The sequence below is a fragment of the Bison bison genome, unplaced genomic scaffold (assembly GCF_000754665.1).
Source record: "Bison bison bison isolate TAMUID 2011002044 unplaced genomic scaffold, Bison_UMD1.0 scf7180017864174, whole genome shotgun sequence".
Classification (NCBI taxonomy): Eukaryota; Metazoa; Chordata; class Mammalia; order Artiodactyla; family Bovidae; genus Bison; species Bison bison.
The window spans coordinates 1964715-1988201 of record NW_011494746.1 but is presented as its reverse complement, the minus strand read 5'-3'; the positions used below and the strand labels follow the sequence as shown (position 1 = coordinate 1988201).

Genomic DNA, 23487 nt, shown 5'->3' with positions numbered 1-23487 from the left:
GCTACTGTGTGCAGGTCCAGGAGCGGACCTGAATCCTGGAGGGAGCAGAAAGGGTGGTGGTTCTGTTGCCTTGTGCCACCCAAGCAGCTCTGTGACTGAGAAATTGAAGGGAAACCTGCCTGGGGGAGCCCGAGGTGTTAGTCTGGACTGAGTCGCGGAGAGCTCTTTAGTAAAGTGGGCATTTTAGAAGGTGTGAGTGATCAGTGCATAGAGAAAGACTTCCCCGTGCGACTGTTAAGAAAACGGGAAGAACAAAATGACGCTCGGTTTATTGCCTGAAACCCTTGACCGCCAGACGCACGGAATGAAGTGTGGAGTGTAGCCGGAGAAGCTTCCAGGGTTCCAGAGTGTGGGCTTCTGCAGCTACCAAACCGGCCCCTGACAAAAGGACAAGGCTGATGGAGACAGTTTACTGCTGAAAGCTCGCTCTGTGAAGTTGAAAGAGAGAGATAGGAAAGGGCGATTTCCCAGCCTCAACCCTGACAAACCCAGGCTTAAGTGTAAATGAAATGCGAGCTGGAAAGATTGTGCTACCGTGTACCTTGTTTCTAGACAGCTTAGCTATTATGGGATCTTCTGCTTTCTTTACTTGACTGGGGCAGATCCCTTCCTGGTGTCGAGGAACTCCTGACATAAGCTTGTCATAGAAATTAACTCTTGGATTTGTGAAATCAAAATCAATCACCGTCATTGTCTGTTGTGACTGAGGTGATAGCTTTTTTAGGATTAGAATCCCAATAAAGTCCACAGAGGCACTCAGGCTAAGCTTCTGAGACCAGGGAGGGTTCTCAGTCTAAAATATATTAACATAAATTTATGTGTTTACTTGTTTCCTGAGGCTTGACAGTCTGCAAGGACATATTTGTTTGTTTCAGTGTCAGTTTAATTTTGAGTCTTCTTTGGTGGCTAGCGTGTTGGTAATTGACCTGAAATATTGGCAGGTTTTGCTCTTGAGTTGAAGAGGGCTGTGAAAATTCCCAGACTGTTTGTAACACTGACATGACAGGCTGGCTGACAAAACAGTTTATTGTGGTCTCCTCAGCTGTTGTCAGTGTCCTCAGAGAGGTGAAGTGAACTGCTGGGGAGTTTCTTGGCAGATTTGTTTATTTTCAGCTGGTTTCTGGTGATTCCTTAGAGGAAAGCACTCTGAATTGCAGTGTAGATAAAGGGTAGGAGTTACAGATGTTCCAGATGGATTGGACATCAGCAAAGGTATTGCCAAGGCAGGAAGAGACTTTATAGGGAGCCATCACAGGCATGGTCTTTGCAGTCAAATGTCAGGATCAGTCATTTTTATAATAAGGCACTTGCTCAGAATGCCATGGGTGTCTTTTTTCTTGTTCTTTTTTCATTTTAGATATGTGATGAGCCTTACTATCAAAAGATGTTAACTGTCACAGAGGTGGAGAATAGGGCGCCAATGAATTTTGAACAGCCAGTCTTAATAGGCAACATTTTTATCATAAGTCAAATGTTATTCACATAAATTGTTTTAAATGTCACTGCAAATGACTTTCTAAACTAACATTTCCCCAATCTTGATGCTTCTGTTTTATGTTGATAATGAAAATACATTTTATCAGTCTTATACTGATAAAGGGTTGGCATATTTAGTCAGAGCATTTTAGAATGACTCAATCAGCCTGCAGCCTCTTCAGGAGGTTTATTTTTATAGATGTCAATTCATTTGTAAGCCAATAAATTATGTGGTTTGAATTCTGGCTATTGAACTTACATCTGTTGGGCAGGGGCTTGTGGAGAGATTTACTGAAGCTTGCAAGAAGATATTTTTGTCCTATTCACAAATAAAATATAAATTTGAAAGATGGGAATATGCGAATGAGCAACTTTATTTGAAATCAGGACTTTTTTTATTGCAGTTCATAACAGCAATTAACCATTCAAGCTTTTAGATGGAAAAATTACAAACTATTTATGATCTAATGCTCACTTAAAAAACAAAGCTAGGAAAATATTGTTTATAGATATGAGAAGACAAGAACAAAATGAGGCTATACTCCAGGGAGCCATAGTCAGAGCTGCAGACATTCTAAATTAATTTAAATAAAAGTGGCTCAAGGAGTGAAAGTTGTTACAAGCTATCTCTTTTAGGGGAGTAACAAACATGAACGTCTGTTTTCTACTTCTGAAATTTTACTTAGTAGCTGATTACAGGTTATTGAAGCTACCCTGTGCCAGGCTAATGATTTTATTCCTCCAGCCATCCTGAGTTAAGACTTGATTGGGTAATCCACCTAGCTACTAGGTTTAACAAAAGCTTGGGTTTGTTACATCATTTCAGCAAAGTAAAATACGAAAGCCTGTTATGCTTTAGAATAAATGCTAGTGGGATATCCTTAGTTAATTTTTTTTTTTATTGTAGTTAGCAAAGTTTGTTATTTTCTTTCAAATTTAATGTGATTTTTTGCGCTCTGTGGTGACATTTAAGTTTTTGTGTTATATTTTTACATTCCGATTTTATTCTTGCTGATACTCTTCTGCTTTTAGTATCCAGCTAGAAGTGAGGTGCTATCCGAGCTGAGAGAAGACTCTCTGACAGTAATAGGTTTGATGAGCAGCAGTTTTTGGCAGAAATATTCTACATCAATACATAAATGGGGGATGGGGGCGCATTGCTTTTTCTGTTAAGCTTCTGCTAAACTTAAATTTATTCTTATCACTGTGTCATTTTATGCTGAAATTGGTCCAAAATGGAAATCTTTGCAACAAATTAAAGTGTTTGCAGAAAAGAGTGAAGAAAAAGAAGCATTCTAGTTTGACCATTGGTATTATGAGGCTCTGATGTGGCAAACAGTGAAAGCAAAAGGCATGAATGAAAAGCTTAGCCAAAGCAGAGCTGGTCTATGTTCATCACTTTAGTTATAAAATAACTAAATTGGTCACTTAGTGGTCACTGCCTGGGCTATGGACCCCCAACAGCTATGTCTGAACACAGATCCAAAAGCATCTATTATGATACTCAGGGAAAGCTGCTGAGCCAAGAGGGCCATCCAGACATTCCTTGTAGCTGTTCAGCTGCTGAACCATCTGGAGGCGAAATAAAAGGCCTGGGCTAGGGACTCTGGCATTGTGCTCATTTATTATTTGGTTTTCTCTTGCCAGACTTTGTCCCCTTTTCATCCTTTTGGCCAGAGCAGACATTCCCTTTGGCCGGTCTGCCATTCTTACAAGCTCCTTTCTATACCTTGGATGCTGGAAAGTTCACAAGTTCACGGCTCTGCTTCATGCTGGCCTTATATTAGGGACTTCATTGTCCCACCCGCACCTCCACCTCACTCTTTTCCAATCCCAGACGGCACTGTGATTTCATCAGCTGGGGTTGCCGAGGGGAGCACAGTGACAGCGGTCTCTGATGGACATCCCTATCAGGGACAGCACATCCTGGCAGCCTTGTTTTGAGTTATTTGGAAGGAAAATGCTCTGAATCGCTCTCATTTTGGGTGGTTGTTGGGTGGTAAATGTTATGATTAATAGCTTGGTGCATCTGCCTCTTATTTAACCATCCCTGGTTAGAACTCCAAAGTATTACCCACACTGGCTGTTTAATTCTAAAGGTGTCATAAGGTTTCTGGCAATTTAATTGAAAAAGTATATGGTAGAGGTCCAGGCTTGTGGCAGCCTTTGTAAAACTGAAATTGTCCTTGGAAATTTGAGGGATGATTTATTACTCAAAACCCAACTTCCTTCATCTCTAAGTAAGATTCCTGTCACTGATGAGTGTCAGCTGGGCTCTCACTCTGGAAAGCATTGAATTACACAGATTAGACATACTTAAGTGTTAACAATTATCTGTTTCTGGACTACGCCCGTTATTGAAGACACAGTGAACATTTTGTGTAAAAATGTATTTCTTCTTTGCCATAAATGCCAAAGCTCCTTTAGAAGATAGAGAATGCTTAGTCTGTGCATCCTTAGAGCCTCATGGGCTATGTGGTTGGTGGTGTTCAGTCGCTAAATTGTACATGACTCTCTGTGACCCCTTGGACTGCAGTACGCCAGGCTTCACTATCTCCCAGAGTTTGCTCAGATTCATATCCATTGAGTTGGTGATGCTATCTAACCCATAGTTATTCAATAAATGAATCAAAGGATGTAGGGAGGAAGGCACCCCATTCCTCCTCATTCCAATTTGGAGGAGTCTGTGGCCACCAGGTATTATATGATGGTTTCTGGTGCTTGGTACCATACAGCTGGTTAATACATGAAAGTGGAGATGAGAGATTTGTCAATGGTACTGTACCAGAGGTCCCATTCGTGTGCTCTGTGTGCATGTGTAAGGTTGACAGATAGTATAATTTAGTCATACCAGAGTTCAAGTCCTGGGCCCATGGCCATTTTTAGTGTTAAATCATCGGACAAGTAGCTTGACTTTGCCAGGCCCCAGTTCTACATATTAAATGGGAATATGATAGCTACTTTAAAGAATTAGGAGGATTAAATGAGATCATTTATGTGAAGTACTCAGCATGGGCCAGACTTATAGTAAATTCTCAGAAGTTAAAAAGAAAAACAAAAAGTCTTCTGAGCTCTCAACTATAGTTCAGCCTTTCTGCTTTTGTTTGACATTAAATTTATCAAGAATCTGCCTTTGAAAATTGAGGATGCCCTGAACATTACCTACTGCTGTTACCATTTAGTAATATGATATTGCTTATATGCATAATACGCCCCCCACCTGTTCTTGCTTTCTAGAGTATTCCACAGCTCCTGTTTTGATTTTTGGAAGGCAGGACTATGGCTGGTTGATGTATATAAGTTACTCCTCTTCAGTTTACCTCTCCTTTGTAAATTGCAGGTATTTTCTTGGTTGTTTGTACCAATTTCCTCTGGGATTAGCTGCTCTTGCTTGCCATATTTAACACTCAAAACAACCTTCCAGCTGGGTATTATTATTCTCATTCTCTAGACAAGGGAACTTGGGAAAGTATTTTAATAGATTTTCCTCCAAAATCATATTCTGTAGCAACAACAAAATGCAGCTGAAGTTTGTGAATCCTTAATTACTAACTTGTAGAATCAAACTTAAGATGATCTCCATGGCGCAGTTTGACAGTGAGTGCTTGCCTTCAACTTATGCTTCGTTATGTCTTCTTGTGGAAGAAATAGGTGTTTCAAAGTCTTCGTATGCTGATTTCTATAATGTTCATTCAGGGTAAGTTTCCTTGCAAGGTATCTCGTATACTAACTCCATGATGTTTACTGAGTCCCTGGTATGAAGAATATACTGTACGAAGCATTGGGAAGCTAGAAAAGAAACTGAAATCATGGACCTTGCTGTTAAAGAAAATTCTGCCAAATGAGGAGAAAAATAATTCTTGCACATGAAATAACTGATGAACATTTGGGGAATAATATCCACCAGTAAAAACCCCTTTTGTGCCAGAAGAGTACTGACAACTTGTCACCATATGTAACATCTTTTGGATGTTTCCATATGATCATTTGTTCTGCAAGGGAGGGGCTGTTTTTCCTGTTAAGTCTAAAGAATGTTTTACGGAGCACAGTTCTTGGGAAGGAGGGAGATGAAATAAAGAGATAAAAAAGGAAAATTGCTATGAGATGAAAGGTTTGAATTAGTGAAAATCCAATGGCCTTGTAAAGAGCAGGATGTGGTAGTTTATCAGGTTCAAAGCCATGAATAAGATTGAGACTTCTTAGTACATTGTGAGGTGTTTTTTCTTTTTAAATTGAAGTACAAATGAATTTATTTACAAAACAGAAACAGACTCACAGACTAGAAAACAAATACGGTTACAGTTGCCAGTGGGTGAATATACTCAAATACACATAACTGTTGTGATTTTTATGGTTCTCTTTCATTGGTTTAGATAGACAAGTTTCCAGCCCTTAAAAGTAATTTTTAAAAGGGGAAGTGTTAGAGTTCTTTCACTTTTGCATTTTAAAAAAATATGCAAAATCAGGAAGAAGCAGAATAGTCTAACTTTTATGAAGTTGATCAGATTCTAGCCTAGGGACTTCCCTGGCAGTTCAGTGGTTAAGACTCCACACTTCCGCTGCAGGGCTCTTGGGTTCAATCCCTGCTTGGGGAACTGAGATCCCATGTGCCACGGGAACTAGCCCCTCGACTATAGAAAGCAGCACCTTTAAAAAAAAAAAGTGTATCTTGCCAATATAATTTTTCTTAGGATAAAAAAAGATGTCCAAAAAAATTAAAAATAAATAAATTTTTTAAAATTCTAGCCCAGGGGACTATAAAACGCAGAGACTAAGTCTGAGAGCTATGACAGCCTTGAAAATCCCAGAGCATCTTGGGGATTCTCAACAGATCTTAGTTGATGATGAGATGGGCAGACGCTAAGTGAATTTCATTAGCCAAGCCTTGGCATTGTCTAAATTCCTAACTTTTGTGCTCAGTTGTGTCCAGCTCTTTTGCAGCCCCATGGACTGTAGTCCGCAAGGCTCCTCTGTCCATGGGATTTTCCAGGCAAGAATACTGGAGTGGGTTATAGCTTTGCCTAACACCTTGGTTGTTCCTTTCTGGTGTTTTGATGTTTATGTCACACTCTCAAGTTATTTTGTAAACATTTACGTGGTGATTAGTTAAGCCAACAGACCAACCCTGGGAAGGCAGCCAGAGCTAGCAGCACCATAATAGAGAAACTGATAATTAGGAGAGGAGACCTTGGAGACCAGGAGCCTGCAGCTGAACATTACCTCTATCCCTTTAATGAGCAGCCTAGCTGTTTGATCCATCTTCTGAGTTCACTCAGTTCTGCTGAGACCCTTGGGATGGTCGTTCGCTCTATGTTAGCTTGTCATGTTTTGAACAGTTGTCTGAGGAAAGAAGGCAACCCAGCCTAGAGCAGCACTGATGTGTTCTGGAAGGCTTGTTTATTTTCAGGTCTGGCTGTGTACAACATCTTAATGTGTGTGGTCCCCGTGATTGTAAAGATCTGCCCTATAACATCGCCTCTAAATTACAGTTTTCTGATCCAGGACTTGTTTTACTTAAATGTGTGCTTTTAAAAGTAGAATATTGGTGTGCCGTGGGCTAGCAGAGTAGACATAGAGGGTTACTGGGGAGTGAGTGCAGAGTTTCAGTCATGCAAGATGGAAAAGTTCTAGAGAGCTGCTGGATAACTGCATATATAGTGAACAATACGGTACCACACACTCAAAATTCTGCTAATAGAGTGGATTCCGTGTTATCTTTTTTATCCCAAGAAAAATTATATTGGCAAGATAAATACTTTATTTATTTATTTACTTTTTTAGGGTGCTTTTTATAGTCAAGGGGCTAATGCTACAAGTCGTTTTTGAGATGGCTGAGGTCACCCTCTCAAGGGTATTATGTCTGTCATGTTTGGCTTCCATTGCGTCATGGTGAAGGTACCTTCAGAGGCAAATGTTTCAGGCTTTCACTGGAAATCCCAACACAATAGAAGTAAGTGATTATGCAAGCAAAAAACCAAATTTCCTTCTTCAACTGGAAGGGACCTAGAATTTTACGATATATATTTTAACAAAAATGATTCTGAGAGTTATCGATAACTCTGTGTTTTCATGAATCCTGTGAAAGATGGAAAAATGGAAAGGCTGGAATTGGGGTGGGTCAGAGAGATGGAAAACCTCTTCACCAGGAGTACAGAGGTGAGATGGTCTAGATTGTAGAGGGTCCTAAGATTCTGCATGATTCACTTGCGGTCTATGGTTCTTTCGAATCTCACTGTCTTTCTAAAAGGCTGAAGTGGTGTTTTCCTCTTTCTCTAGGCAACTAGGCCTTACCTAAAGCTCCCTGGGGCTAAAGCAAGCTTCAGGGAATACTCTTCCGGTCACACCTCACGTAATTGCTGCAGTGAAGTTAATTGAGTTGCCATTTTTGAGGAACTCATGTAAGAGGCATTTGGTCTCATGTAAGCAGGGGCGGTTTTGTATCAGACATGATCACCCAGTGCCTCTTTGCTGCAGCCCTCCGGTCTGACTACAAAGAGGGGCAGCTAGGCTGGATGGAGAGAAACAGTTTGGCAGATGGCAACATCTGGCAGGTCTTCTGGAGCTTGCTGTATCGCATGGAGCTCTGCTGTCACTAACAGTCACTTCATTTGGAAGGACTGGATGGCAGGAGTGGCTTTTCACCTTCTCTGAGTCCTGACCACTCTCAGTCTTGCATTTGACACACTGGCTGCCTGCCTGAGGCTGGGCAGGAGAGAAAGACGCCTTTCTGCCCAGGAGACTCCTTCCTTCTGGTGACCCTGCCAGGACCCAACCTCGTGGGTATGCACCTGGTGTGAGTGTGTGCGGGAGCTCCTCTGGCCTGGCCTGGAGGCCCAGAGGCTTCACTGGGAGGTGTGCAGTGTTACCTCCCTCCCCCGCTGACCCTCACAAGGCCCCGATTGACCAAAACGAGGGGCCCAGGACACACCCAGCGTTCCCAAGGGACTGGCAAGTGTGGGGGCAGCGTGTAAGGGGCGGCAGGACTCCAGCACTGCCATGATCAGGCCTTGTCTCTGTCCCGTGCAGGTGAGCGCTGCGGGCGATGGGATGGATGAGGCAGAGCAGGACCAGCATGAGGCCCGACTCAAGGAGCTGTTTGACAGTTTTGACACGACGGGCACCGGGTCCCTGGGACAGGAGGAACTCACCGACCTCTGCCACATGTTGAGCTTGGAGGAGGTGGCCCCAGTGCTGCAGGAGACGCTGCTTCAGGACAACCTCCTGGGCCGGGTAAGGCGCGCGGAGAGGCGGGCGGTGGGAAGTGGGTGCGGTTTCTGTGGGGGGGAAGGGGTGTGGAGCAAACCACAGGCGCTGCAACTTGTTTCTAACATTCAGGCCGTGTGTGCTCTTAGCTGTTAACCTGATAAACAGCGGGGGGCGGGAGGTGGGGAATAGAATGGAAGCGACACAGCAGTGCAGTTTGCTGCGGTGACCAGGGCCTGCTTTAATTTGTGCTCTGGAGCGAAAGTGTACACTGAGCATCTTAGATGAGAAGAGAAAAAGGTACCGAAAATGTTTTCCAGCTCTTTGTGGTGCATTTTATGGACTCCACACTCATCAAGGGAGGGGGCTGAGATTTCCACTGAAGTGAAGGAACTTACAGGGAGAAAACTGCCGTCCCAGGAAGAGCAGCTCACTGTTAGGATGTTTATAAAGTATAAACATAAAGCTCTTTCTTGTGAGGACTGTTTGTAGAATAAAGTATTAATTAAACCTTTTACCCAGGAAATAAGACAGGAAGGTAAATAAATACTGTGCAGATTCATTTAAAACCCAGCATGACTTGCTTCCAGCAGGGCTGTGCATATGTGCTGATGTTAAGTTTTACCTATGAAAACAAATAGTCATGTTCTCCCTGTAGATCAGGTCACAGAGATGAGTAAGAGCCGAAAAGGGTTTCCTCTTGCTATTAGTGGGAAGGATGTCATGACCTGCTAGTGTCTTCAATTCTCATAATTAAAATTGAAAGCATCATTTGTTTGGCTTTGGGTTGAATCTTGCTATTGGTTTTTTGAATGGGTAAGAAGGAAAAATGGGCAGTACTTTTTGAGCTCTGTTGCTGCCATTGCTGACACTTTGTAGATGTTTGTTTTTATCACATGGTATAAATCGAGGAAGCAACTGTGAAGCTCAGCTTTATTCTAGTGGCCAAACTTCCTTTTCTTCATTTCATTTTCGCTCTTAACTGAAACATTGGGCAGGTGACCTCAGACACTGGGCAGTGTATTGGCTCTCTGTGATGGGAAATAGGAGTGGTGAGCATCCTGAAGTTAATGTACAGGGGATGATGTTCTTGGGGGGCTTGGCACCATGAAGGTGGCATCTAACAGGACTCATACTTAAAGAAAGGATTAGATTTTTGCAAAAGTGAAACCATTTTTGGTAACTTTGGGGGAGGATTAGCTGCTTATAAATACATGTGATCCCTAAAAAAAAAAAAAAAAGGCAAAAATCTTGCTTTGAAAGCAACCAAAATGGGAGCTTTGAGAATTAAACCACTTGCTCCTCATCGTATAAGGCATTCAACTATTTTCTTGTTTTTTTCTCCATCTCAGACACTATTGGAAGCCAACAGAATCTCATTTCCCACTGTGGTTCTTAGGGATCTGAGTTCTTTGGTATCTGAGGGATAGTATCATGCTTCTTAAAGCCAGAGAAGACAGAATATGACTTCAGGTTTCCTTGAGAGCCAGTGAAACACAGAACCCTCTGCTGTAAACAGATTGCTCCTTGGCAGCAGACTGACAGCCCACTCTCCAGATGTTGTGCATCTTTGCCCTCATTTGGCAGACTAAAGCAGTGGACCAGTTATTGATTGATTCGTTAACAACCTGACACTACCAACCCACTTTTAAATTTGCTCTTGGCCTGTGAATAATGAATACCTAAGTGGTCTATAGTGTGATATTTACTTATCCAGTGATAAAAGTTAAATAGATGTATGCATATTGATTTCATGGGGAAGGTCCCTGGTGGTTGTCTTGAGAGCAGAGTTGGCATGAATTAATGCACTACTGTTAAATTTGCATTTTTTATGAAACTGAATTATTCTCAGATGATCACATAAACTGCGCCATATGCTGTTAAGATACTCTATATGGTCTACAATTTTAAATTGTAAGGAAAAAAATTCCTTAGACTTCACTGGAGAATTCTAAGTTCTACCATCATGATATATTAAATACAGATCGTAAGTTGTAGAATTATAATATTATAATTGTTTCTAATGCCAGCATCTTCCCTCTCTTTAGATGGTATTTATAGAAAACTATGTCAGAGTTAGCAGTGTGGCTTAATAAAAAAGGAGAAAGAATAATAGCATGACAAACCTCTCTATATTCCTCTATTCATTAATTTGACAAATGTGTATTGTATGTGTCCCATATGTCAGCACTCTAATGGCCTTTTGGTATGGGTGCAACTTATGTTTATTGTAAACTTTTCCATTAAATTGGCTTTTGAGTACATTAATATCCAGCTTCCTGCATGCTCGTGGTTTTAGTTTTGTCTTTTATATCATAACAAATATAATTTCTTTTTTAAAGAACTGACGCATTTACTCCTTTTTTTTGGCTGCACTGCCTGACTTGCAGGATCTTAGTATCCTGATCAGGGATTGAACCCAGGCTCTTGACCGTGAAAGTGCAGAGTCCTCCCCACTGAATCGCCAGAGAATTCCAAGTATAATTTTTAAACAAAACAAAACAAATAAGTTGTACCTCCTTTGGTATTAGGCTGATTTAATCTTTTTTCTTGAAAAAGAAATATGGTAAAAACATTTCCCCCCTCACCTAAGAATATGAATATTATCTGTTTACTTTTTATCTTAAGATCCATCTTTTGTAACTTCTTGTTCTTTTTTTTTTTTAAGCCTAATGTTTCTTTTGACCGTTATTAAGGAAACTAACTTAAATCAACTTGCCATTTCTATATACTTTATTAATTGGCCCTCAGATTGCCCTCTTTGCTCTTGCTTTATAACTTGAAGTCTTGTTCCCCTGACCATGGTGGGTGGGCTTCACAGGTGGCGCTTGTGGTAGAGAATCTGCCTGCCAATCCAGGAGACCCAAGAGACGTAGGTTCAGTCCCTGGGTTGGGAATATCCCCAGCAGGAGGAAATGGCGACCCACTCCAGTATTCTTGCCTGGAGAATCCCATGGACAGAGGAGCCTGACAGGCTATGGTCTGTAAGATCACAAAGAGTCGTCCATGACTGAAGCAACTTAGCGTGCACGCACTTGGTAGTTATCTTGTAAGTGTTTGAAATGCCCAGAGATTGTGGATCCCTGATTTAAAGGAAAGAGGACATTGCTGGTAGGCGTTTCCTACTAGATTATCAAAAGAGCTCTGCTTGTATCTGTGTTATCAGGTAAGCACCTGTCAGGCGGGTCAGACCCCAAGACAAGGGATTCCTCAAGATACTGAGGAAATTACGGACTGATTAGGTAACATTCCTAGTAGGTGAATAGTACTGGGAGTAAGTGCTACAAACATTTAAGAAAGAGAACCATGTTAGCTCACTTATTAACTAGGTTTTCATCCAAGCAGTTGATTCCAGTTGTAGGTACTTCCTGTTTATTGTCTTTTAAATGAAGAGTTTCCACATACCTCTCTCCTCCTTTATTAGAAATCAGAACATAAAGATGATAATTTACCTTGCTTTTGTTGAAGCCTTTAGTTAGTTCCAGTTTTAAAAATACATTTTCTTTTCCTCATGGAACATTTTAACTTTAAGACCAAGCTGCCTCCTGAGTTTCCCTGATGTCTTCTTTAATATGAATGTGGATGATAAAGAATTAGCATCTCACACCCTTGACACTCTCTAGAATCAGAACAAACCATATGACAGCAGAACTTACCCCTGGTCTCCAAAGAATGCCAGACGTATGTGGACTTTGGTCATCAAAGGCACTTTGGAACTTTTGTATTAAAATTTGATAACTGTACAAATGTATAATTCCACCCAGTTTCCCCACTTTTCATTTTCAAGTGCCTGGAGTTCTTTTATAAACATCATGTTTAATTTTATATGTTGATCTGCTGGTTTGCTTCATTGAGCTTTTTAAGATTTCTTTCACTGGGGCGGCAGAGGATGAGATGGTTAGATAGCATCACCAACTCAACAGACATGAATTTGAGCAAACTCCAGGAGATAGTGAAGGATGGAGGAGCTTGGCATGCTGCAGTCCATGGGGTTGCAAAAAGTCAGACACAACTTAGTGAGTGAACAGCAGGAACAATACACATTTTAACCATTTGAAAAGTGGATCAGAAGTACGGCAGTACTTTCTGGTGGTGGTAATTTGTACTTCTGAGGGATATTTTCTGGTTCTATTTTGGTCTTGCGACTTTATGTAAAACATCACTCCATTCCTTTACAACCATGTCATCTGGGGTTGATTTGAACTCCTAAGGATCTATAATTCACATTTATAGACAAGAAGACTTGATTAAGAGATTACAAGACTTGCTACTTTTCTTTATTAATACTTTCTTATCAACCTCACTGCAAAATAGCCTTTGGTATTGCGTACTGTGACCCTCGCAAGGCAGTAATCTGATAAAGTAAGAGCAAAGGGAAGCCCGTTGGAAGGACCTTCCATTCTCAACAAAAGGCAGGAGCAAGTGCTGAAGAGCTGTTCTTTCCTACCTACTCTATTTCAGTAATGGCCGTCAGTCTCACCAGAGAAAATAGTGATATGATCTGGAATGGTCATTAGGTTTCTACAGTATTCCATTTATACTTTTATGAGTAGCTTCTTGTTTGGATGGAGGGGACTGAAAGTTCTTCAGTGTCCAGCACAGATTTTACACTTCAGTGTCCATCTGTATGACAGAGAAACCTAGAACCCAGAACTTGGAAAAAAGATGATGACTTGTCCAAGGTCAGACAACTCATTTGAAGCAGCGCTGAGATGGGAACCCAGATTTTCCAGTCCCTGAGTTTGAATACATCTCTCCTCAGACTGCACATATACAGATATGGATCTCATTCTCCATCCCCTGCAACTTGCCCTCACCCCCCACCTCCCACCCCTCACCCCTCACCTTCCACCTCTCATGACCTCCACCTCCCACCCCTCACCCTCACACCTACCACATGGAGACCATATGCTGTAGAAGCAGTCTTTGAATCAGACCTGAATTCAGGTACTGATTCCTGCTGCTTTTTAGCCATGTATACCTGTTATCTTAAATACTTTGAGCCTCAGTTTCTTCATCTGTATAATGGAAAAAATAATATCCTCCTTATTAGATTGTGATGAAGTTGCCTTAGATTGTGTGTGTCAGAAGCTGATTTTGGAGCCAGGCAAGTAGATAACTACTGTGTCCTGTGTCTCTCTGTACACTCTCCTCCTCTATCCCTTACACACTGAGAGTAGGTTTTTAATATATGATGATTTCCCAGGAATGGTTTTCTGAGAAAGCTCATTCAAGTGGAGAATGGAATCGCTAGCAACTCTCTTGAGTGGTGGTGGCTTGTATCTATTTCCATCTGTAGGCAGAACTCCTTGGAACTGTCTTGGAGTACAACTTTATATGGTTGCTTTAGGTTTTACAAACCCACCTTTGAAACTGGCCTTGGCCTCTTTCCACGTTGTTTTCAGTAAATGACTTTTAAGCTGCAATAACCCAAATGCTGTATTTAGGAGAAAATATTTTGTAACTGAATCTTTCATTACGAAACCAGGTCTCTCTGTTCTTCTGTGTCATTTCTCTTTGCATAATGTTGTCAATGGTTTTTTCCTCTACATCAACCTTCTGGTGAGTCCGTATTTCTATACCCATTTCAGCTAACATTTAACGTTTTGAGAGTCCTTTCTTTGATTCCTCCTCGTATTAATAGATGCAAATCTCCTACGTGTGATGAGAGTTACGTAGGCCTTTGGTCCAGTAAGTGCACTGTGTTGAATCTGGCTTAAGCCCTCTCATCTCGGGTCTGTTTGAAGTGCTGCCTGCTCACATGGGGAACCCTGTGTGCATCTGGTCTCCATGATTGCACGAGACGATTTCATGCAATTTAAGTTCCTCCTTCTGTTTCCTGTTGCAGGGTTTTGTGTGTGTGGTTTGAAATAGCATCTGTTTATTATGCCATGCTTAAATTCTTTTTTTCAGAGAGGCAAATTGTGTTTCTCAAAAAGCATTCCTATGAAATTTGGGGAGGAAGAAAGATGAAGTAAATTTCTATTAAGCATTGGTGACACATGACAGAAAATATCAGACTTGACTAGTCTTCCTGTTAATTTAGTTTGAATGTCATGGTGTTTTTAGTCAGTCAGGTAATTTTCCCATTGCCGCAAACTGCCCTTTGAGGCATACAAGGCATAGGGATGCTTATAAAATGAATGGCAGCAGTTATTATTCAAATGAGGGGGTACCTACCAAGGTATGCATGGCTACCAAAGCTGGTTACCGTGTGAGATTGAATTACATTGAATATTTCTGAAGACTTCTAAATTTTAACAGAACACAATAGTAAAGCTCCCTGGGAGGATAAAAATGGTACTTAAAAATTTCAGGGACTGAACTGAGTGAGCCCTTGGATGCGCATTTCTTCACAACAGAGGGCGTTTATTCACGTTTTTTGGTTCTGAGTTGTGCCCGGAGGGGCTTTTCCACCCCATCAGTAATCATGAGCGCAGATGAAAAATAGCAGTCACCTGCCTCTATTAGAGAATTCTCTTGAAAGATGTGGAATTTACTGCTGTTTAAGGCAGAGGGTCCAATGTCTCTGTCCTCACAAGAAGGAAAATAAAGATCAATTTAAGACTTACAGCTGTTCCAGTTGTTTGATCAGCCTGCTAGGGACTTGTTTTAGATCTGTAGGTTCTTCTTGTGGAGGAAGAAAAGGTTATCCAGGTAGACCATGTTGGATTATGAAGAACCCCTGAGTTAATAATCATGTTTAGTCTTTTATAAACTTTTTTCCTTCTAAAATGTAGCTGATTTAATACATCCTGAGTCCATTTTGGAAACTTTTAAATTCTGCCTGTGAATATCTTGGAGAAGTCAGATGTCAAAAAACTGTCCTTCTTTTCCCTGTTGGCCTACTAGGACCTACTCTTTTATCAGAGCCCCCTACCAGCTTTTTTTTTTTTTTAAGAGCTGCTGATTGTTTATTTGTTTGTTTTTTTAGCTGGAGGATAATTGCTTTACAGTGTTGTGTTGGTTTCTGCCATACAGCAACATGAATCAGTCATAGCTATGTGTCTATCTGCTTCCTCTTGAGCCTCCCTCTACCCTTCCATCCCACATATCTAGGTCATCACAGGGTGCCAGGCTGGGCTCCTAGTGTGGTATAGCAGCTTCACGCTACCCATTTTACACAGTATATATGCCAATGTTGCTTTCTCAATTCGTCCCAGCCTCTTGCCCCCCAACTATGTCTACAAGTCTGTTCTCTACATCTGCATCTCTATTCCTGCCCTGCAAATAGGTTCATCGGTACCATTTTTCTACATTCCACATATATGTGTTAATATACGATATTTGTTTTTCTCTTTCTAACTTCATTCTGTATAACAGGCTCTAGGTTCATCCACCTCAGTTCAACTGATTCACATTTGTTCCTTTTTATGGTTGAATAAAAAGGAACACTTTTGCACTCTGGGTGGGGATGTAAGTTGATAACAGCCATGATTATGGCTGGAGATCCCTTAAAAAACTAGGAATAAAACTACTGTATGACCCAGCAATCCCACCACTGGGCATATACCCTGAGAAAACCGTAATTCAAGAAGACACGTGTACCCCAGTGTTCACTGCAGCACTGTTTACGATAGCCAGGACATGGAAGTAACCTAGATGTCCATGGATAAAGAAGTTGTGAGATAGATAGATAATATATATATTTATATATATATATATATAAAATCATGCACATACAGTGGAATTATTTTTTCTTTTCATTTTTTTGTGTTTCAAAACGTTTGCCAGTTTCAGCCTTGTAGTTGCTAATCGACTTTCTTCCCTCGTCCCCCCTCCCACCCTCTAGAATCTGGACTGTAGCTGGTAAACCACTTGAGGGCAGAGGTTATGTATACTCTTGCCTTCCTGTCCTTAAGGACAGGCTTCGTGTCCTGAAGCCTCAGTGTCCGGCTCTACACCTGGTGACATTGTGTAAAGTTGAGGATGTGACCTGGACCAACAGAGGGATCTCCCCGAGAGGTCAGACCAGGAGTGAAGGGGGCGCTGGGACGGGCAGGGGCTGGACTTTGATGAGTCCCGGCAGAAGGCCTGAGTTCTCCTGGTACTCTGTCACTTCAAGACGAGCAGCCTTGGGATAGGACATGCCTTCTCTGAGCCTCTCTCCTTTCAATTTAGCGGAAGGATGCCTGCCTTGAGATAGGGCAGTAAAATTCATCTAATCGCAGGAGCAAAAAACAGGCATAGAGAACAGAAGGGACTTATGGGACACTGTCAAACAGACTAATAACACACTTATAGGGGCCTGTCTGTCCTGGATGTTGTGAGAGTCAGCTGGCTAAATGTCCAGGAGAGAATGAACCTACAATAGTGCCCCCAGGACTTGCATTAATATAACTTTCTAGTAACTGAATCTCTTTCCCATTTAGCAGTGGGGGTTGGGGGAGTAAATTTGAGATACAGAGACCCCTGAGTCATCTGTGTGGCTAGTCCTCACTGGGTTGAACTATATTAGGACAAAATTCTGAAGGGTTCTTTCCAATGACTTCTATCAAAACTGCCACCTTGAGAAGACCCAGCGGAGGCCCACAGAGTCAGGTATAAAGGATGTGAAAGTCTCAAATCAGGAACCACCCTTTTGAAACAGGAGCCTCCTTCTCTTCAACTCATTAACTAACTGTGGCAACGAGGGACTCCAGTTTCATTTGGTCATGCCTACTGATTCCCTAAGAGAGAGTAGAATCAAGGAGTTGGGGTCCCCGAACACAGCAGACCAGATCTGCTTTTCTGGTGCTGGGCAGCTGCACAGATCCTGGGGGAGGCAGGCTCCCAGATCTCCTGCTCTCACCCCTCCCTGCACTTGGTTGGCTGGGTCACTCTCATGGTCAGTCGCTTTGCTTGGCCATTTCTCTGTGAAAGTGGTGAAAATAGTCACCCCATTACTGCCTATTGGTAGTGGCTAGCTTACTGAGTACCTGGCAAGCTCTGGAAGTTGGTGGTGGACAGTGAAGCCTGGTGTGCTGCAATCCATGGGGTTGCAAAGAGTTGGACACGACTAAGTGACTGAACTGAACTGCACAAGTGCTAGGCAGTTTGAGCCACTTTATGTAACTCTCATTTTATCTCCCTAAAGCTGTTATGAGGGAGGTGGTAGCAAACATAACATAAAATACATGCAATGCTTTTGGCAAAGTACCTGCCTGACTCCCTGTGACCATTCCTGAGAATATGGAGGTTCTATCACCAGGGCCTAGGATAGGGCCTGGCACATAGCAGTGGCCCAATAAATATCTGCTGAATGAATCATAAAAATTAGTTGTTCCATAGCCCCACTTTTCAAGAGGAGCAGATTAAAGCTTGGAGAGGTTTAGTAATTGAGCCATTTCACAGAAGCAGGTGAGTGGCTGAGCCAGAGTCAGAACCTCTGGCCAGCTGGCTCCAGCATATAGAGCCTTCGCTCCTCACCCTTCTCCTGCCCACCCTGAGAGGAAGGCATGATCCTGGTAGAAAGTAGTAGATGCCAGTGTGGGAGATGCCCTGAGTAGGAGGGGCTTGGGTATGAGATGTCTGTGAGCTGGCTGGTTGGGAAGATGGCTAACCAAGGCTGGATGCCGCAGTGCCTGAAGCACAGCTGCCACTGGCAAAAGCTGGCCCTCTTTCCTCTCCCCGGTATTTCTGTGATTTGTCAGCTATGAAACCTAATGAGCACAGTTTATAATTCTATGATCTTTTAATCCTTCACTGGCTCCTTAGCAGATGCCCGCCCTTCCTTAATGGACTTCTGCTCTGGCTCCATAAATATGCCGACTTTTAGTCTGTGTGATCTAAAGGAATATGATTTAGAAAGCAATTTCAAGTAATCAAAATGAATGTGGTAGAGAAATCACATGTCCTTTGGGGGAGTGTGGTGAATTGCAAGCATATACAGTTTTATGACACATGAATCTCAGTGGATTCCTCTCCTTTGCATTGATTTGCATGAATAAGACATATGATTTGTTTCCTTTATTGTTTAGATAACTAATGAGGTTTGCCGCTTTTCCACATTTAATTCAGAAGTGGTTTTTATCTGTCACCTATATTTAAACTCCTAGGCAATGTTTTGTAATGATGTCCCAAAGAGACCCACAGCAGCACACATTATGAATTTATCAACTTTGTATTTACATATGGGCTTCTGTGTAAATAGGTACCATGTTATTAAACTATAATTATGGTGGGAAGAAATACCATCTCTTGCTTCTGCCCCATGGTGAGATCATGTGAATTTAAGTTATAGAATAATATACTTGGCTATAAAGAAAACCATTTTACTCCTTTAATATCCCAGTTCTGAGTTTGTTTTTTTTTTCAAGCATTGTTCAAACCTCCCCCCTTTTTTCTTTTTAATAATGAAAGTTCCGAATGATACCAACAGTCCCCTTTGTGGACCACACCGAGAGAAGAGGGGCTCTCCCTTATGTGCCAAGGAAACTGATAAGGGTATTTGCAAAATTGTGCTCACAAAACACTAGGTAAAGCTTCAATAACCAATTCTGAGTATTTACTTGAGTAAAACTCAGGTTCCGTCCTACTTCAGTCAAGGTAATTGTATTTTTAAGAATTCGGGAGCATGCTTCCCAAGGTTCTTTTATCCTATGTGTATGCTATTGATTTCTACTTGTTTATAGAATTAGGGGCCTTGGGAGATAAATATCATCTACTTGCCTGAGGCAAGACTGTATTTCAAGTCATCCTTGAAAGGTAGTTTACTCTCTTGTAGACTATCTTAAGAGATGAAAGTGTTTTTGGCACATTGTTAAAAAGGGTCATTTACTTGGAAAATTTTTTCTAGTGTCTAACCTAACATCTTTCTCTTCTGGTCTTGTTCAGAAAAATAAAAGGAACTGAGTTCAAAACCTACCTTCTTCTGAGTTTATAAAGAGGATTTTGCTGTGCAATTTTCCCCCTCAGGGTTGAACAAACGTTGATATTGGTGTTGGTAACGCTGGTGTGTAAAATGATCATCCCATTTTCCCTTGAGTGCTTTAGAGAAAAGAAGAAGCGGGAACAAAAACAGGTTCTAGGACTCCCTTCAAGGCTGTCAGGATGCTAACAAATGGTTCTGGAACCTTGTACATGGGTTTGCTTCCTTAAGGCTATGGAAAAGATTTTTAATTGATTTTGAATTGTTTATTTTCAGGTGCATTTTGACCAGTTTAAAGAAGCATTAATACTTATCTTGTCTAGAACGCTATCAAATGAAGAGCACTTTCAAGAACCAGGTAAGGACGCTAACTTTTCTTCTCTTCCTTCTGCTTTAAAATGTGTCCAGGGGAGAATCTGGGGACTTTGAGGCATGTGTGTGAAAGCTTCAGAGTATCTGCCTCCCCCAGATTGAGCGGCTATTTGGAGTGACTTGTCTTTTGACGTGGTCATAAAAGGCGTGCAGCTGTCGCACACTAGGAAGAGCCTCCTCTACCACAGCAGCGAATTAGGGAAGAAATCACTGGATTGTTCCCAGATCTGTCAGATGGTGTGGCGGTAACTCATTCCTGGAATGAGCAGAGTGGAACTGAATGGTCCTTCTTCCCTCCTCATTGCCTGTGAACATGAAACAATATGAACTGGGGCAGAATTTTGTCTGAAAGAAGGGTGGGTAATTTTATTTAGTCCCCGTGAGTGGATAGCCCTGTGTTACAGACAGGACCACATTATAACTGTTTTTCTCTCTCCTCTTGAGTGATCGTTCTTTATGGTCCATGTTGTTCATATTTGTACTTTTAGTGCCCAGTAGGATGCTTAACACACAGTAAGTATTCAGTGAAAACTTAATATTATACTTCATTGATTTTCTTAAGGCACATCATTATTTTATATACTCCTAAAAATTTTTTTTTCTCAGTTATAATGGTAAAATGCCATTGATTATAAGACACATCATAATTTGAGAATGTTCAAATCTAGGAGTGTGTGTGCTGGGGGTAATGTCTTGTAATAGTTAAGGCGAAGTCTAAACAGTGTTGAAATTTAAATTATAATACAGTCTGTTTTTTTTTTAATTAGAAGCTAGGGTTAGAGGTTGATTATAAAGGGGCACACAGGGGAATTTTGGGGGTGATGAAACCATTTTTATATCTTGATTGTGATGGTGGCCACAAATTTTGTAAGTTTTTTTCTAACCCACAGAATTGCTCTCTAAACAGGTGAAACTTACTCTGTGTAAATTAGACCTCAATAAACCTGAAAGAGAACACTAAAAATATAGTCCAGTTTTGAGAGTGAGGAGAGATCACTAACATTTTGTTGCTACAAGCAGTCATTCAGTGTGACCTACTTGGAAGCACAGGTGGGAACTCTTGTCTTATCCTCACTGGTGATCCAGGTCATCAGACCTTCTGAAATGCTCCAGATTTGTGTCATATGTATGAACTCTGGGTTTGAATTGAGTCTCCCCCTTTTTATTAAGGTTATTGTTAACTCTGACGCTTTCCAGAGCTCTCTTCAAGCCCCTAGCGAGCCTGGGAGGGAGTTTATTGCATCCTAGAGGTTTTCCAGACTAAAAATAGAATTTCTGTAGGTCACCCAGTGCTGGAACCTGGACTTTTGTTCTTACGGGGTCTCACATTTTGTTAGTAGTTTTACTTGTTTAAGGTTGTCATCTTGATAAAAATAGTGTAAGATCTAGGGACCCTAACTAGAGCTATCGTGACATCACCCCATCTATTGTTGTTCATGCGAGCATAGGTAACATACACTTAAACTCAGTGTTCTCTTTGCCCATAATGGGTGTTTATGTCAGTTTGGAATAGGCTGCCCCAATTCTCGTCCTTTTGCTGCTCTTTCTTCAAAACCTGTTCTTGATACCTGCCAGAAAATTGTCATAATAAATAAACAGACCACAAATGTGGAGGGTTCCCTGTAGAACTGTACTATCTTGGGATCTGAATCATAGGATGAGGAGGTAGACAGAGTCTGGTTGAGCTTGGTAACAGTTTGAAAGAAAGGTTTGTAAGTCCAACTCCAGTCAGTGGTTTCAGGTTTATACGTGCGCCTCACTGCTGGGCAGGAGGAGGCATCTTTGGACAAGTCTTCCAGAGGGGTTTTTGATAGCTGACTGTGTGTTCCATTCTTTGGGTGGACCACAGCAAACCTTTGTTACAGAGCTGCCCCAAGTCAGTGCAATAAAGCATCAAAGTACTTACTGACAGCATTTCCTCCAGCATGGATGTGACTTCCCGAACATTTGATCTGGAAGGATAAAATCTAGGGTTGAGCCTGTGCCTTAAGAGTGTTTTATCTCATATGAGGCTGAGTCATTCCTTCTTTGTTCCTGAGCATCTCTGCTTTTTCTGACTTTTACCTGTCACTCCCCGGCCCTTCCAGTTGTTTCTGGGGATCATGCCTTTCTTTTCACTCAAACATTCTCCCACCCACTCAAGTATGTGACTCCACTCCTACAGCCTGCCTGGCTTGGCTAGAGAGAGGCAGAGAAAGAAGGATCAGGACTTAAATGCCGTATATCAAGAGGCCACCTGGGTTCACCCCTTCTTTCCCCTTTATTAACATGGTTCAGTTCAGTCAGTCATGTCCAACTCTTTGCGACCCCATGGACTGCAGCACGCTAGGCTTCCCTGTCCATCACCAACTCCTGGAGCTTGCTCAAACTCAGTCCATCGAGTCGGTGATGCCATCCAGCCATCTCATCCTCTGTCGTCCCCTTCTCCTCCCACCTTCAGTCTTTCCCAGCATCAGGGTATTTTCTACTGGGTCAGTTCTTTGCGGCAGGTGGCCAAAGCATTGGAATTTCAGCATCAGCATCAGTCGTTTCAATGAATATTCAGGACCAATTTCCTTTAGGATGGACTGGTTTGAACTGTTATCGACATAACAATCCTGTAAGTCATAGACTGTATGACTGCAGGGCTAGAGTGAATGCTGCCATTTTATCCATGAGCAAACACATTCAAAGAGGGATGTGGATTACGTCTCACAGAGGGGGGCAGAGGGGGATGCTAACCTGTTACCACCAACGGATGGGAGTCCAGGAGGCTTTGGTTTAGGGTGTTCACCCTCAGATGCATGAGCTAAGGGCACCACAGTCTCAGTCAGTGCAGCCTGGCCAGAAAGACTCTCACACGTGGCCAGCAGCAGAAGGAAGGAGCAGAGAAGAGCAAGTTCCACCTAATCGTCAGAGACAGGGGTGTCTATGTCCTCAGCATTACTTGGCTGTTCAGCACTTAGTTCATCTTCCACTGTAAGGGGCCAGGGCTGTGGTCTTTTTGTCTTACATTTTGAGATCAATGGACCTACTGGACTTTGAGAGGAAAATTACTCTTAAGTTAGTAAAAATAGGAGGGCCATAGTGCACAGCCTTTGACACTGATGAGTCATGAATTGGTATTTTGTAACATCCAAAATTTTTATAAATTAAAAATATCCAGTGCTGTACCTGACTATAATATAGAAAATCCAGTGTGATATAGTAGAAAGACCCTTGAACCAGGAATTATGTAATACTGGCATGTGTGTTCAGTGGTGACCAACTTTATGCCACCCCATGCTCCCCTAATTGGGTGGCCTTATATCACTCACCTAGAGACAGACATCTTGGAAGGTGAAGTCAAGTGGGCCTTAGAAAGCATCACTACGAACAAAGCTAGTGGAGGTGATGGAATTCCAGTTGAGCTATTTCAAATCCTGAAAGATGATGCTGTGAAAGTGCTGCACTCCATATGCCAGCAAATTTGGAAAACTCAGCAGTGGCCACAGGACTGGAAAAGGTCAGTTTTCATTCCAATCCCAAAGAAAGGCAATGCCAAAGAATGCTTAAACTACCACACAATTGCACTCATCTCACATGCTAGTAAAGTAATGCTCAAAATT

The 23487-nt window shown here is 41.8% G+C and overlaps 1 protein-coding gene across 6 annotated transcripts in view; it reads left to right on the top strand.

Annotated features, from left to right (window-relative positions):
- The first annotated feature begins 6461 nt into the window (after positions 1 to 6461).
- NIN (ninein (GSK3B interacting protein)) overlaps positions 6462 to 23487 on the top strand; it is a 97889-nt gene continuing 80863 nt past the window's right edge. For 3 of the 6 annotated variants that reach the window (XM_010842256.1, XM_010842258.1, XM_010842260.1), the window contains exons 1-2: positions 6464 to 8706; positions 19805 to 19886. In XM_010842256.1, coding sequence (XP_010840558.1) covers positions 8473 to 8706; positions 19805 to 19886 — 316 coding nt within the window. In that variant the 5' untranslated portion in view covers positions 6464 to 8472. Of the gene's footprint in view, positions 8707 to 19804; positions 19887 to 23487 lie in introns of all 6 variants that reach the window. The other 3 variants (XR_825488.1, XM_010842259.1, XM_010842257.1) reach the window with 3 other exon arrangements.